This window comes from Excalfactoria chinensis, chromosome 15, assembly GCF_039878825.1.
Source record: "Excalfactoria chinensis isolate bCotChi1 chromosome 15, bCotChi1.hap2, whole genome shotgun sequence".
In the NCBI taxonomy this organism is placed as follows: domain Eukaryota; kingdom Metazoa; phylum Chordata; class Aves; order Galliformes; family Phasianidae; genus Excalfactoria; species Excalfactoria chinensis.
This window is the reverse complement of record NC_092839.1, coordinates 897,864-912,868: the sequence shown is the minus strand read 5'-3', so window position 1 is coordinate 912,868 and position 15,005 is coordinate 897,864. Positions and strand designations below refer to the sequence as shown.

At 43.0% G+C, this 15,005-nt stretch overlaps 1 protein-coding gene across 4 annotated transcripts in view; it reads left to right on the top strand.

The window, feature by feature from the left end:
- The window catches only part of PHF20 (PHD finger protein 20), a 65,017-nt gene that overhangs the window by 31,873 nt on the left and 18,139 nt on the right, over positions 1 to 15,005 (top strand). For 2 of the 4 annotated variants that reach the window (XM_072349901.1, XM_072349898.1), the window contains one exon: positions 6,347 to 6,529. The exons of the other annotated variants lie outside the window; for them this stretch is intronic. In XM_072349901.1, the coding sequence (XP_072206002.1) occupies positions 6,347 to 6,529 (183 nt within the window). The remainder of the gene's footprint in view (positions 1 to 6,346; positions 6,530 to 15,005) is intronic. 4 annotated transcript variants of the gene reach the window in all.

Here is a 15,005-nt window from a genome sequence, read left to right as displayed (position 1 = left end):
AATTGCCTCATCTAAAAACACAGATAAATTCTGTAATGAGGTGACTGTGCAGCTTGTCTTATTTCTTTGCAACAGTTTACTCAAATATTAAATCTGAACTACTATCCGTTGAGTTTCTGCTCCTTTTTCCTTCTGTTTGTGTTGAATGCTTACCTAGTATTGCTGGAGGACTTCTTTTGTCCTTTCTTGTACTGAGTTAGCAGTCTGGATAACTCAACTTCTCTCATTTCTCACCTTGATCTTTACATTTCACAATCCTATCTCAAGAGTTTACTTTACTAATGCACTAGTGTAGAAGCCTGCTGGCAGTTTTCTGTGAAAGAAATCATAGTGTTTAACAAGTGCAGTTGCTACAGCTGTTCTTGAAAGATACTCATGCACCTGGCAGGTAGTGGAAAGGGAAGGCCTCAACGGCTAGGGAAGAAAGTCTTCTTCAGTTATAACTGCTTTGCAGTCTTAAGAATTATGTTAATTACTCCTTCTGTCTCATTCCTTGAATTTCTTTGTTCCTGGTGTATTGAGTACATCAAAGTGGCAGTCGTGGTGTACCTGTGTACTGGTGTTGGTACTGATAATGTGTCCAGACTGTTCTTGTATGCAGGTTTTACTTGGTCTGGGATTACCCATCTCTTCTGGCTGAGCCTGTTTTATAAAATCCAACCTTTTCTTTGCTGAATTCTGTGGTCCTTGTAAATGTGGTGACACTTTCCTTATAAATGTTGGTCTTTCATTGATGTTCCGTATAATTAAAGGTTTCAGGATCCTACAAGTTGTTTGCTGAGTCACTGCCACAGTGTAGCAAGAGTATATCTTACTTTACATAGTTTCATGCCTGCCTTTCCTAACGTGCTCAGCAAACGTTTTTTCATTTGAGACGCTACTGCTTATTCCTAACAAAATACTAAGCTAAATTGACTACTACATGTAAACTGCTTTACCTGAGATGCTTCTGTAATTTCAAATAATGCGAAGGCATAAGATTTAATTAGTTAGAGGCGGCTTTTCTTTAGAATGTGCCAGCTTCTGTTTATTACCTGGAATGCAGCTTGCATGCAACTTCACTGCCTGCAGAAACAGAGCTGGATATGAGCACTCGGTGAGGAGTAGCAGGTAACACCACGCACTGATCAGAATAGGCTTCTTGCTTGGTGGGTGATGTTTTCATGGCAGATTTGTTCTGCTTTTTGAGATGCTATGCAACTAGTTTGGTTTAAAAAGTAGTTCCCCTCTGATTGTCTTGAATGAACTGACTTTTGGCCCAAGATTTTGACCATTTCGTTACTCCTTTCCTCAAAGTATATCCTGTTGATGTGAGGGCATCATCTTGGTAGCACTGGCAGGCAGTTCTTTGTAGCATTACTTCTTTTCGTGAAGTCTCCACTTCTTTCTTTCCTCTAATGGCGAGTGGATACTTGTAACCCCTGTGTGTGGTTCATAGCATATCCCTGCAGGTAGCTCCATGGCTGTGCTGGCAGCTGGTGAACAGTGAATCAAGGTGGGAAGGGTAGAATTTCATGCTTGCTATCAAAGCCAGCTGTTGTGAAGACACAGAAGCTTTTCCTTGATAATATTATACTTCACTTGTATTACAATGCCTGATTATTTAGTGATGTTTGTATTTTGCTGAGCTTTTTCTTAATTCTTGTAATTCTTCCTGTACCACAAATTCTAAAATAGAGTTAATAGGGCTTACGAACTTGCTTCATTTTGTGTTCTCTTGTCTTTTTGCAAGCATCACTTCTCTGACTAATTACCCGAATAGGAAGATGTGGGGTGCAAGAAGGAACAAATTAGATTTTAATTTCTTTATACTTAAGTGGAGATTTTGAAATTTCAGCATTTGAACTGTAGTAAATGGTATAATTGGGAACTGGCTTCAAAAGATTAATGGAAAGATTGATGTGGAAATACTTGTCCTGTCTGTCTTCTGCCTTAAGGAGGAGCTTACCTCGGCAGTGTCAAATCTGATAGACTCTTCTCTAAATTTTCTAAGTGGCTTTTCGTAGCATCATGGAATATTCTGTGACCCACAGGGGTCACTGAGTCCAACTCCTTTTAATGGAAGTGTAAGAACCTACAATTGCTTAGCTGGTGTTTTAGATTCTCCCTGTCTGATCAGAATGATGCAGACTTGGATGGCTCTGGATACTTCTAGGCAATACTATTTATTTTATTGGGAAATATGAGATTGTTATGATGAAAACTCCTCTCAGGTGCCTGTGCTGTAATGCTTAAATCCATGAGGACTGCTGCTATTTGGTCTTTCCTAAAAGAACATTGTCCTGTGCAGACAGTGAGGCAGTTGGGTTTGGGTCTCTCTGCCATATAGGAGCTGCAGGTATTTGTGCCTTCACCTCTTAAGTTGCTTTGCACTTCTGCAGGTATAATATAGAAACAGATGCAACTCTTGAGTTTAAGAGGAAGATCCAGATCTGTATGAAATGTTTGAAGCTCATGTAACAGCATACAAGACTTTTGGGTGGGGCTGCAGGCTTCTTAAAGTGTGTTTTACAAGGAAGTTGCCTTAGAATTTTGATGGCTCAAGTTGAGACACTTTTTCAGATCTGTCTCCTCAAAGTTGAATGTTATGTATTATCTGCTATATTGGGGGGCAGAGTTGCTTGGTGATGGTGATTGCTGTAGCAAAATAAAGGAGTGGAACCTTTTTCCATCTCTGTGTACTTTATGTTAAAATATTTTTTTCTCTCTTTGTAGTCACAGCTTTTTCCTTTGTGAAACCATTGACATTTCACCATTGATAAGATACGTTCCTTCCTACCATGACTTGCACTCTGCAAACATTTGATGTAAATTACTACTTCTGAGGATGGCAGCTTTCTTCAGGTCTGTGTAGACACCCTGTTATATGCAAAGTACCCACTCAAGGTTTTTGGGAAGGTTTGTTGTGTTCTGACTTGGACCACTCAAAGGGATTTGAAGCCTCAGCAGTGCAGAATTCCTGCTCTTGTGCCAGGGAGTGCTGAACAATTTTTCTGAAGCCTACAAGTCAAATTGTAGCAGACTTGAACAGCTGGTGGGCCTCACCTCAGGTGTGAACAAGTGGGGCAATTTGTGTGCAAGGAAACGCCACTGAAAGCTTCTCAAAGTTGGCTGCAGTACTCATAGTTCTCTTAGTAAGCACTTAGTGCTGACAGGCTTCATACTTCCCTCAGCCTGACTGTTGTACTGGCAGGGACTTCTCCAGCTGGTGAATACCCTTACCCTAATGTTCCTAAGACACAGCTCAGCTCTGCAGAGGAGTCTTGCTCTATGTGAGGTTAAACGGGTTTGGAGAATTAAAACACACCTTGCAGCACAGGGCTGTGTTTTTTGGGGTGTGAGAGTATGTAAGGAGCCTGAGTCTGGCAAGCTGCTATCAGTGATGGCCCTGCTGCTGTCCTTGTCACAAGGGAGAAAAAAAAAAAGAAACCAGAGGAACTGCAATTTGTATTTCAGGGACTGTGGAAAATGCCCCCTACTTATGAGTCCTTTGGAGATGATTGCAGGGGGAAAAGCCATGCATTTTGCCAGTGGAATTGAATTTTTGTGTGTACCCACACTGTTAGAAAAGCTTCACAAGTCTCTTAATGTCAGGAATACGTACCAAAAGGGTCTTGTCTTCGTTTGCGTTAGTGATAAGACCGTAATCGTGTGTACAGAGTGAGCAGGGTGGCAAGCTTGCTTTACTGGCTTGAACTTAGTGAAGGTGTCCGCTGTGGTCTTCAGGGTGGTCTGTTGGGGTTTGTTGTCCTCAGGAGGTGAGGAGCTGTGTTAACAGCCTGTGTTCTGCACAGTTGCTTATCTCAAGATCCTGCATGTATTTTGTGGGTTGTGTCATATTCCATAGGTGTAAGTCAAGATGAGAGGCCTTCTGTTCTTGAAAATATGAAGGATATTCGCAGTACGTGATTTCATAGCTGCTGATGATGGGTACTGTGCAAGACAGCACTTGGAGTTAAATCTCTTTGTTTTCTATGAAGGTTGAATCATCTTCATAACTGATGAAGTGTTCTGAGAGGAGAGAAGACAGGAGAGAAATTTAGGTCAGTGTGCTGCGAGTGTAGTCTGTATTACTCCCAGAACAAAAAACAATATTTCAAAATGTAATTTATGTAATAACTATGTCTGGAGAAAGGCACCAGGTGTATGGTAGAGTACCTTGGGACTCTTCCAAAGCAGTGACACTGGTGGCTGAAGAATATTACAGAAATGCAGTGATTTTGCATTGTAAATGGTGCAACGTCTTCTTAAACTTTCACTCCTACGAAGCTAAAAAGCTTGTATGTAAAGTAGGCTTTTGTTCTACCAAGAGGCTGTGTACAGTGTGAGCCTTCAGGAAGCACTTCGGAGAACTGGTGTGATCAGGATGGCTGTGGTGTTGTTTGAATGGTGTTTTATGGAATAGAGCTGGACTGCTGGGAGAGGAGCACGTTAGGAGGCCTAAATGCCTTGTAGATATTTTTCTAGTGGGATTTTTGTTTTTAAGTTCTTTGAGATGCTGTTCTGTAAATAATTCTGGAATTTAAGGCAGGCAGAATGGTAGATAATCAGGGATGCTCATCTGACTTGTTTATGTGTCTTGTCACTGCTAACGGGTTCTGCCTTGCAGCACGTTTGCTAGGACACTTGTGTTCCCAGACCTTCTAGGAAATACCTTAATCTTGTTGTTTTTGTTGTTTTCAGCTACTGTGTACCATGGGAAAAGGTTTTTTCCTCCTCAAACAGTTGTGTTCAATCCACTAATTGTGGAAGTCCCCAGAAGGGATAACTGTTAGTGGCAACTCCTACAAGTAAAGAGACCTACTTAAGTGCAGCAAACTTGTTCCTGCAGGGGATGTTGGTCCTTTTGAAAGTGTAAAGTCACTTTGTATCTCAACAAGGAATATTTTCTGATTTTAACAGTTATTCGTAGAGGAAAAAAAAAAAAAAAAAAGCTATTTTCAAAGGTCTTGCAGGTCTGGATTTCAGTACATGCCCAGGGAAAGGCAGCAGTGTGCTGCCAGACTGGATGAAAGCTACCTTTATGTGGTCCTGTGTAGGAAACTTGAGCTTTTTGTATCTTTTCTGTCTTCTCTTGTGGCTGGTGTAAATCTCTACAGTAAATGACTGAAGGATAATCAGCAAGTAACTGAAATTGTTATGAACAGATCTTTTTTATTCCTGAAGTTCTGATGCAGCTTCATTGTGGAAGACCAGATAGAAAACCAGCTGATGGCCTCATTGCTGGATTTCAAGTTCCTTTGGTCTGAAGGGATCCACTTCATTCTGAAAGGGTCAGAATAAGATGGTTTATTGTGCTTAAAGCTTCAACTTGAAATGTTGGTCAGGCCAGAGCACTTGCTTCCCCACTTCCTAAGTATGCTGACTTGGACTCCATCCTCAGCTACTGCTGAGTTACTTAGAGCCTTCCAAGTGAGAAACCTGTTGATGATTGACCTTCAGACATGAAGAAGAATGCCTTTATTATCCGCTGAACTTTTGAGGTGCTTATGATGATGGAATCATACATTCTTGACAAAAAATCAGTATTCTGTCAGCCTGACTACTAGATCCGATTGACAGAAATACACAAGTTCATACTCCAAAGTTGTAAAGTACTTGTCTTTTTTATTCTAGCCACCCTACATGTTGTGCAGCCTTAGCTTTTATCAGCTTCCACTGCCATCTTCTGTGTCCAGGAGTCCTTCAGTAGAAAGAAAGAATTGCTAGCTGTTAACTGCCTCGAGGTACTTGCTAGATGAGAACTAAATAACTTCATCTGCAAATTCTGTTCACTATTTAAGTTGTGTCTATTTCGTGATTTTATGAATTTTAGGTAGCAATTCTTAGTTCTTACATTTCTCCTGGCTAAGGACTTGTTTTTTTGTGGTATGTACTTTAGAACTGCTCTTCTTCAGACACATGGAAGCTTCTATGCCTCTTCTATCTGCTCAGTACAAAGCATGCTTGAGAGCAGGCTGTGGTTCTATTTACATCAACAGGAGCTCTTTCTTCTCTTTTAAAATAAACTGTCATCTGATTATATCGTTGCTGATCTGCACTATTTCTCTTCCCATCTTTCAGTGTCACAATATTTCTGAAAGAATAAAGCTCTAGGGAATGCATTTACATCCACTGTTTCTTTGTGCTTTCTTTTTTATTTAAAAGTGACAGCAACCAAACTCCTTATGAGTCTTAGTCTTTAAGTCAGCTTCTGCTTTAAGTGCAGGTCACGTTGCTGGGACTGAGTAGAGCAGTGCATCTCTACAGAGGTGCTCTATAGGGACAGCCAGGGCTGCTGCTGGGGAAGGAGAGTTCCATTTTGAAAGCATTTAAAGTTTGGACCTCATCTTTATTCTCTTTGTAGATGCTCCTCTACACATAGCCCTGAGGAGTACCTCATATAGAGGTGAAAAAATAGAAAAGAGAAGAACTTCTACAGCTGTAAATGCATTAAATAGTCACCGATACTCTGTTAGAGAGCAAACCAAGGAGAACCACATAGTGAGATCGCTGCGGAAACCTCAGGAGAAGCAAAGAGGTGAAAATGGTATGCGGTTTTAGTTTAAAATGAACTCTTATGAGCAATGCTGCGAACTGATAATGCGAGTATAAGGCATTCTGTATACCTTCTGATAAAGTGTTGATTTTTTTGAGTGTGTGGTATGAATTATAAGTGGTATTTTTTCACTGTTTCTTTGTTATGGTTTCAAATGAAGAATCAATACAGAAAAACTCAGACATCTTTTTGTTGTAATCATTGGGTTTAAACGTACCTGGTCATGGTGTGTTTTTTTATATATATTTTTGATATAAAAAAAATACAGAAATGCTTTAAAGTGAGTGAGAACGTTTTCGTACCTGTTTGTGTATATAATAGATGCCCTTGGTTGCCCAAAGGATTATATATTTTAAGCCATCTTGAACTTTTTGAAATGCGTGAACTTAAGAAATAATGACTCTTTAAAAATTACTTCACTCTATCCTAATTCTTTTTTCGGGTACAAATACCTTTTGATGTTTTCAAATAGTTTGTATTCTGTGCTATGGAAAAGTCTCTGGGTGGTATCACTTCACCTCTGTTCAGTGGTACAGACTGAGCCCTCTTTATCTGAAATCTGTAATTCAGGTGGATAACAGCCCTACAGACATGTGAAAATAATTTTCTGCATCCCATCAGATTTCCTACTGCACCATTTTATTTCCAATTTGTAGTGACAATTTGAGCTGCTGTGTTGAGAAAGATGTAAAAACCTGAGCATAGCCTACTTGCTTTGTAACTGATCTTTGTCCAGGAAAGTTGTGGTGTTAGCATTGCTCTGGTTCAGTAGAATTCATTCTTATTTGAGAGTACGGCCTGTAGAGATTAGCTGAGCCTTTCTCTGTGCTGTTGGTGGGGTGTGAGAGAGTGCTCATCCTGATCCTCATTAATCCCTACCACTCAAGGAGATTAAGTGGGGCTAAGGATTTTTATGTTTCTGGCAAAAATTGCTTTTATAAGAAAATGTGATTGGGATGGATTTATGTGAGTGTGTGATACAGTTTGCATTTCTTTTTGGTCTTGCAAGGCGGTGAGGCTGTTTCTAACTAGGTAGCTGCCTTATTGGGTCATATTCCAGTGAGAGTTCATTAGACTTGAACGTGTTTACAAGAAATGAGTTGGGGTGAAATACACAAACATTTGCAGTTTTTTTTTCAGGTTTGTTTGTTTTTTTAGGACCATACTGCCAAGTTCAAGGGGAATAAGAATGAGACCGAGGAGATTTTTTTTTTGGTCACGCTTACAACTGATGAGTTGAGTGATTGAAGAAGCATATCTTGCCCTCTTATGTGCCATAAAACAGATCAGGTGATCTGACCATCCAGTCTTCCATTTCCAGGTGGAAGGATGCAGAATATTCCCTACTGTGTTGACCTCAGTTATTGTCCTTTTGCCCTTTTCCTGGAGGAATAAAATGATGAGACTGACTTGCATCCATGTATGTGAGCAGGGAGAAGGAAATGGTTCCCAGAGATCCTGAGTCTGGAAGAATAGGAGGGATGAGGACAAAGGGAAGCCAGGAGTAGCTGGAAGCTTTATAGAATCCCCATGTGTAAATGGTAGCAGAAGGGAAATAAAGTTTGTTTTCTGCTTTGCCAAACCTGTTTCCTCTGAGGTCTGCATGGCTTGGTGGCTGGTAGTGTGTGACTCTAACAGCCCTCGTTAATAACATGAAAACAAGGAACATGAGCAGCAAAGTTGTAGGGCTTTGCAAGGCCTGAAAGGAAGGGGACATAAAAAGCTGACAGCTCTGTTGCCGTGCACGGCAACACCGCTCTTTCGTGGAGATGCTGATGTTTTGTCTCCCTTGTGCTCATCACAGCTGGTAATCACACAAATGTCACTGAGCATTCTGGTTCTCAAGGTGGGCTGCTTGTGCCACAGCAGCATAGCCTTGTATTGTGAGTTAGGAAGGTTACTAACAGTGTATTGTGGGAGGTTAAGGTAATACTCTGGAGGTGGTGTTTTGTGTCCTGAGTCAGATTCTTATATGTTTTATATAGGAGGGCATTTCTGACAAAGGAGTGTCTTCAGCTGCTTACTGTGATAGCAGTGATCAGTAAATGAAATGGCTTTCTGGATGGGTTGTTGAGCGGCCTCATAGTTGAGTACTGTGAGCAGAGCCTTGGTGAGATGGAAGGTGTCCTCTCACAATGCACTCTGGTTGCACCTCATGGTCTTGGCAGTGTCAGGATAACTAACTGGAGGAGCTATGCTAATCTAGGCATTCTGCTGCGGAGTGCTAAATTTGAAAGAAAGAAGTTAGAAACAAGTGATGGTAAACAGCACAGACTTGTGTGCATTGCCTGGCAGCAGTTACCTCTAGCAGAGGCTCTGGAGACGTGCTTTGTGGCTGGACTTGATTGAAATCTATCACCTAATCATTCAAAAAAACTATTGTTGCAAAGGAAATTTCACCAATGTTGATGCCTTGGCTGGAGAAGCTGGGGCAGTCTCCACTGGGGAGTGACCTCCAAGAGATGCTGCCTTGGTGGTGGTCAGCCCTTAAATGAGATCTTAGAGGAGATGGAGTCGAGCTCCACCCCTTCCTGGAGCACAGCTCCATCACTCTCACCTGTGCTCCCACAGCTGGCCCAACCCTTGCCTCAGCTGATTAATCAGAGGTTCAGGCTGTGATTACCAATTTCCCAGACACTCCACCCCTTCACAGCATGAACCAATGATTAGGTGAGTTTTCCCTTATTACAGAGACCCAATGCGATGCTGATACAATTTCCCATCGCAGTGAATGTTGATGTAATTTGGATGATGATTGGATGAATGTTCACAAACTTCTGTGGGCCAGTGGTTGATAGATGTTACTGGAGACAAGCCATCTTAAGGTACAAGTCTATCTGCATTTCATCAGTCCAAACAAATCGTCCTCTGATGGTCATAGAGGCTTAGAGTCTTAGGGAGAGTAATACAAATGTTTCAAGGGTACTAGGAGGGGGAAGGTCCGCCCTCCAAGGGAAGATACAGGCCGTATTCTTATCTTGGGTCAATACTTCTGCTTGTACTGGATTATGCCCCAGCCACTGATACCATACCCTCTGGCCAGATATCTGTGGCTGTATAACTATATCTGGCACCAGAGGAGGAGTCTTGATCTGCCACAGGGACATGATAGGTGTCGCTTTAGCAATGAAGATCGGAGTATTGACCACAGTGGCAGTAAGCCATGTACCTGTCACCAAGGGGGTTCCTGAACCTCCCACTTCCAATAATCTCCCCCAAGGTGCAAGTAGGCCACACCACTTGGGTCCTACCTGCACCTTCGAGGGCCAATTTATCTTATGGATTCCTGGTTCTAAATTCTCAGGGGCAGGGAGCAGAAGATTATTTTCATTACCAACCTGTGGTTTTATCTGATTATCAGTACCCGTAATTTGGATCCTAAGAGGGGAGGCCCACATAGTTTGCAGCATTTTTAGGGCACTGGATCTGCCATCTCAAGGTCTCCGGTCCCACAGGGTTTCATATAGTCTTTTTGTCCACCCCTTGCAGGGACTGGGAGTCTGTCTTCAGGGCAGCCTTGAGGATACCATTGTAACATTCAATAAGGCCTGCCCCTGTTGGGTTATACAGTAGGTAGAATCGCCATTCAGTGTTGTTTTCTTCTGCCCAACACTGTATCATTGCTCCAGTAAAATGAGTCCCTTGGTCACTCTCGATAACTTGAGGTGTCCCATAGGTAGACATCAATTTAGTAAGTGCCTTGTTGGTATACACCTGATTTGCTTTTGGTACTGGATAGGCTTGCAGCAGCCTACGTCGGTGTCGACGCAGGTCAGGGCATATCTTGCCCCCTCAGACCGAGGGAGGGGCCCAGTGTAATCAACCTGCCATCTTTGAAGAGGACTATATCCTCTAGCAATGTGGGATGTTGTTTCAGGCAGCGGTCTTGGTCTCATCTTTGAGCAAGCATCGCAATCCTGATACACTTGGACAACATCAGATAGTTGTACAGGCAGCCCCCATGCTTTAGCGTCTGCCCACATTATCTCTTGTCCAGCATGCTGTAGTTTCTGATGTAACCAACGGGCAACATTTTCAGATTGTGAATTCTCAATCCATCGGATTCGGGCCAGTGTGTCCGCTTCATCGTTTCCTGGTGACTGCAGGGGTTGATGACCAGAGACATGGTAGACACGCACTGTCCTGTGTTTGACTGTATTCCAAATGTCTACCCACATGTCTTTACCCCAAATCAGTTGGACGCGGATAGTCCATTCCTGGGTAGCCCACTGTGTAATCCACAGAGTAAGCCCCCAGTACACAGCCCAACTATCTGTACAGATATTCAGAATACCATCACCAGGTTCTTTAGTTATAACTATCCACACGGCTCGCAATTCTGCCTATTGGCTGCGCTGACCATCCCCCTCATCAAACCAGATTGTCTCAGTAGAGGAATGGTATGCTATCGCTCGCCGCTTGCTTGGGTTGCCTTTGCTGGACCCATCCGTATACCAGGCATCTTCAGGAATAGGATATCTTCCTTCCTGAATGGGACTCTTCTCTGGTGGAGCGACCATCGGTTCTTTTGGTGCATCACTGTGATATGTCACTGGGCCTAGGATTTTCTATAGTTCTTCTTTAAGTGGAGATGAAGACAGGCTACTTCTCTGGCTCAGATAGGTGACCATTGTGCTACCGTTTGTGCTTGGGCCACCCCTGTCTTAGGAAGGTGGGTCAAATCCCCTACCCCCCCCCAGATTGGTTACGTAGTTTTAACTATGACTTCTGCTGTTTGTGTTATTGGCTCTACTGCTTGTAATGCCGAATAGGCAGCCAATAGCTGTTTCTCAATCATGCTGTATCTTTCCTCTGCTCTGTGCCAAACCTGAGACCAAAATCCAATGGGGGTTCGAACAGAACTCTGGCGTTGCCACAGGCCCCAGCCAAAACCATCCTGGTTAACATGAACATCTAGTTCAGCTGGGAGGGTCGGATCAAATATACCCAGTGCCTGGGCTTGTTTAACTGCCAGTTTTGCTTGTTGGAAAGCATCCTGTTCTACCTTCCCCCACTCCCATGATTGACCCTTCTTAGTAAGTTTGTACAATGACCTCAATAGCTGAGCTAAATGAGATATAAAGGAGCGCCAATACCCCAATATACCTAAGAATTCTTGCAGCTGCTTTGATGTCATAGGGACTGGAAATGCCTGGACCTTATCTACTACCGCACTGGGTAGTACTCTGGTTTTCCCGGACCAAACTACTCCCAGGAATTTCACAGATAACCCTGGACCTTGCACCTTCTGTGGGTTTATAGCCCACCCTCTTTTCTGCAGATAAGCTGTCAACAAGTCTGCTGCTTGTCCCACTGCCTCTAATGAGTCTGATGTTAACAGGAGGTTGTCAATATAATGATATAAATTGACATTATCCGGCTTTTCCCAATTGGCCAGATCACGCGCCACTAAATTATGACAATAGGTGGGAGAATGCATGTACCCTTGCGATAGGACCTGGAAAGTCCACTGCCTACCTTCCCATGTAAATGCAAACTGGTCTTGTGATTCTTCACTGGTTGGAATACTGAAGAATGCATTTGCTAAATCTAGGACACAGTGGTATGTTTTAATTTCTCTGCTTAGTGTGTCCATTAGGGAGGCAATATTGGGTATGGCCACATGAACGGGCGGTGTGACCTTATTCAATTCTCTGTAATCTACTGTCATCCTCCATGTTCCATCCGGCTTTTGCACTGGCCATATTGGGGAGTTGTGTGGGCTATGTGCAGGCCTTATAACACCCACTCTCTCTAATTCCTGCACCGTTTTTGTTATTTCATCCTGCCCACCCAGGAGTCTGTATTGTTTTACATTAGTAATCCGGCGTGGCTTCGGCAGACAAATAGGCTCGTGTTTTGCACGGCCTCTCAACATTGTCTGTATTGCTCAGATACTAATGTATCTCTGTTGAAGCCAGAATTCTCCCACTGTTGTGTGGAGAGCCAGGCCCCACAAGATATCAATCCCCAATATATACTCTGGAACTGGGGCAATGGGTACCTTATACTCCTGTGGTGGGAGGCGCCCAACCCCCAATTTTACCCAGGTTTGGGTGACTGGAATGGTCTGTCCCCCAAAACCTCCAATCATCACTCTATTGCCCTTGAATTTCGTTGGGTCTCCGTATATTATAGATGTTTTTGCCCCAGTATCAACTAGAGCCATAACCTTTTGTACGTTCTTCTGGGACCAATATATTGTTAATTCTACAGAGGGCCTCCGGTCCCTCTGTAGTCTGGAGGCCCTAGGGGGACTGACGTCCCTCATCATGCCATGAACTGGGCTAGATTAAAATCTTTTACCTCTAACGTCTCAGGTATCGTGACCCGAGACACTTGAGGTGGCTTCTTTTTTCTACTCGGAACAATGAAATCCTCCAAGTTACTGTTGGTCATCATTCTATAATTATTGGTCTTTTAGGGTAGTTTTGGAATTTTTGTTCATCCTTCAGCTGTGGAAGCAGCTGAAGGAGAACATGGTTGGGCTGACCATCAATTTTTGTTAATTGAACACCTGCCCGAAGAAGATCATTAAGCATTTGTTTTCAGGACACTCTTATGGGTCCCGACTGAGAGGTTTGTGAGGACGGTCTCCTAGCTCGAGTTATTGGAAAGACCTCGGCATCTTCTATTACCCTAATATTGCGCTTAGTTCATAAACACTCTGTCTCCCCCAGATCCACTACCAATTGAGCAGCTTGTTGAACTGCTGCTTCCGAAGCCACTAATGGATTTAATATGGAAACCAGTGTTCCATACGTATGTGAGGGAGCTTGTTGCAATATTAGGTCCCTCATCCCCGCAGAAAATCTTACCATGTCGGGGTTGTCAAACATATCTTCATAAATGGCTTCTCACATGCCTAGTTCCCGTATATAATTTTGAAGGTCTTCCATAGAAGACCACATGCCCGTGTTTACCAGTACGTCAGACTTATTTGGCCGTACCATGTGGCAGGCAGCCATCAACCAATCTACGACTGAATGATTTTCATCAGTGATCTGGGTCCCTGCATACAATCTCTGCCTAAGGGCAGGATGGATGGTTATTGTTGCTAGTTTAGACACTTCAGGTCTGCTAACTAATATACTTTCTGCCCCTGAATCCCATAGATGTAATAGCCAGGTCGGAACGCTTTCTCTCAGCCTTTGTCTAAATCGCTGAACTAAATCCATGAGTTCAGTGGGTGTGTACAAATGGGCTGTTACATGTAGGTAAGATTCAGCAGGGGCCATTGATCAGGAGGCACCCCTGTTGGTCAGTCTTGAATCTTTTTTGTTTTTTGGGTCACGACAGGACGGACTTCTAATAGGTCCATCATAGTTGGCTCCTCTAAATCAGCTTTGGTGACTTGGTCCTGATCCGTGTTTTCAGGATCTTGTTTGTCACTCATTGAAATATATTGGGGGTTTGGTGAAAAAAACAATGGATTTTTCCCCATTAAAAAACCAAGTTTGCTTTCTAGCTTCTCAATATGAGCTTTTAATAATTGATTTTCACACTCAATATCATTTGATTTCATCTTGGCCTGATTTAAAGCAGTCAGTAAGGGCCAAGCTACCATGGACGCAGCCATTTGTCTTTCTCTGGTGGTAAGAATATCTTTATGTAGTCTCTGTAAATATTCAGTTAAATGGAATGGGGATGTATTGTCCACCACTTGTAAAGGACCCCATTGTTCAAGAATAGGTGCAACTTGGAAATATGGGGATCCCATGAATCCTGGGATTTGCCCAGGGAGGATCTTTCCTAAGGGGGTGACCTTCTCCCCCTTGAACCAACTAAACATACTCCACAAAAAAGACATCTCTTTTCCCATTATCTACAGGCTCCTGCCTGGCTTGCTAAATGTAAGGGTGGCTAATATAAGGATATTAACAAAGATGATGGTAAATATTCAAAAGTTACATGCAAAGGAAAACTCACCAATGTTGATGCCTTGGCTGGAGAAGCTGGGGCAGTCTCCACCAGGTAACAGTCTCCAAGAGATGCTGCCTTGGTGGTGGTCAGCCCTTAAATGAGGTCTTAGAGGAGCTGGAGTCGAGCTCCTTCCGGGAGCACAGCTACATCACTCTCACCTGTGCTCCCACAGCTGACACAACCCTTGCCTCAGCTGATTAATCAGAGGTTCAGGCTGTGATTACCAATTTCCCAGACACTATGGAAGCTCAGTGTTTAAGGTTGGGAGAAATGGTGGGCTGAGTTTCTGTTCTTATGTCAGACTTCTGTCACAGTGCAACTGAAAAGTGAGTTCAGCAGTAAGATTTTCAGTTAGAAATCTGAATTGCTTAGCAAACATCCCCAGTATCTTCTGAGGGCTTGACCTTTCTACGTAATTAGTAAATGGTTCATTGGTGTCTGATTGGTTTCTGCTGCATGCTATTGTAACTTAGCTGTGGGAGAATCACCCTGGGACTTCAGACAGACCAATTCTGGGAGCTGGTAGTTCTTACGAGTAAGCTTT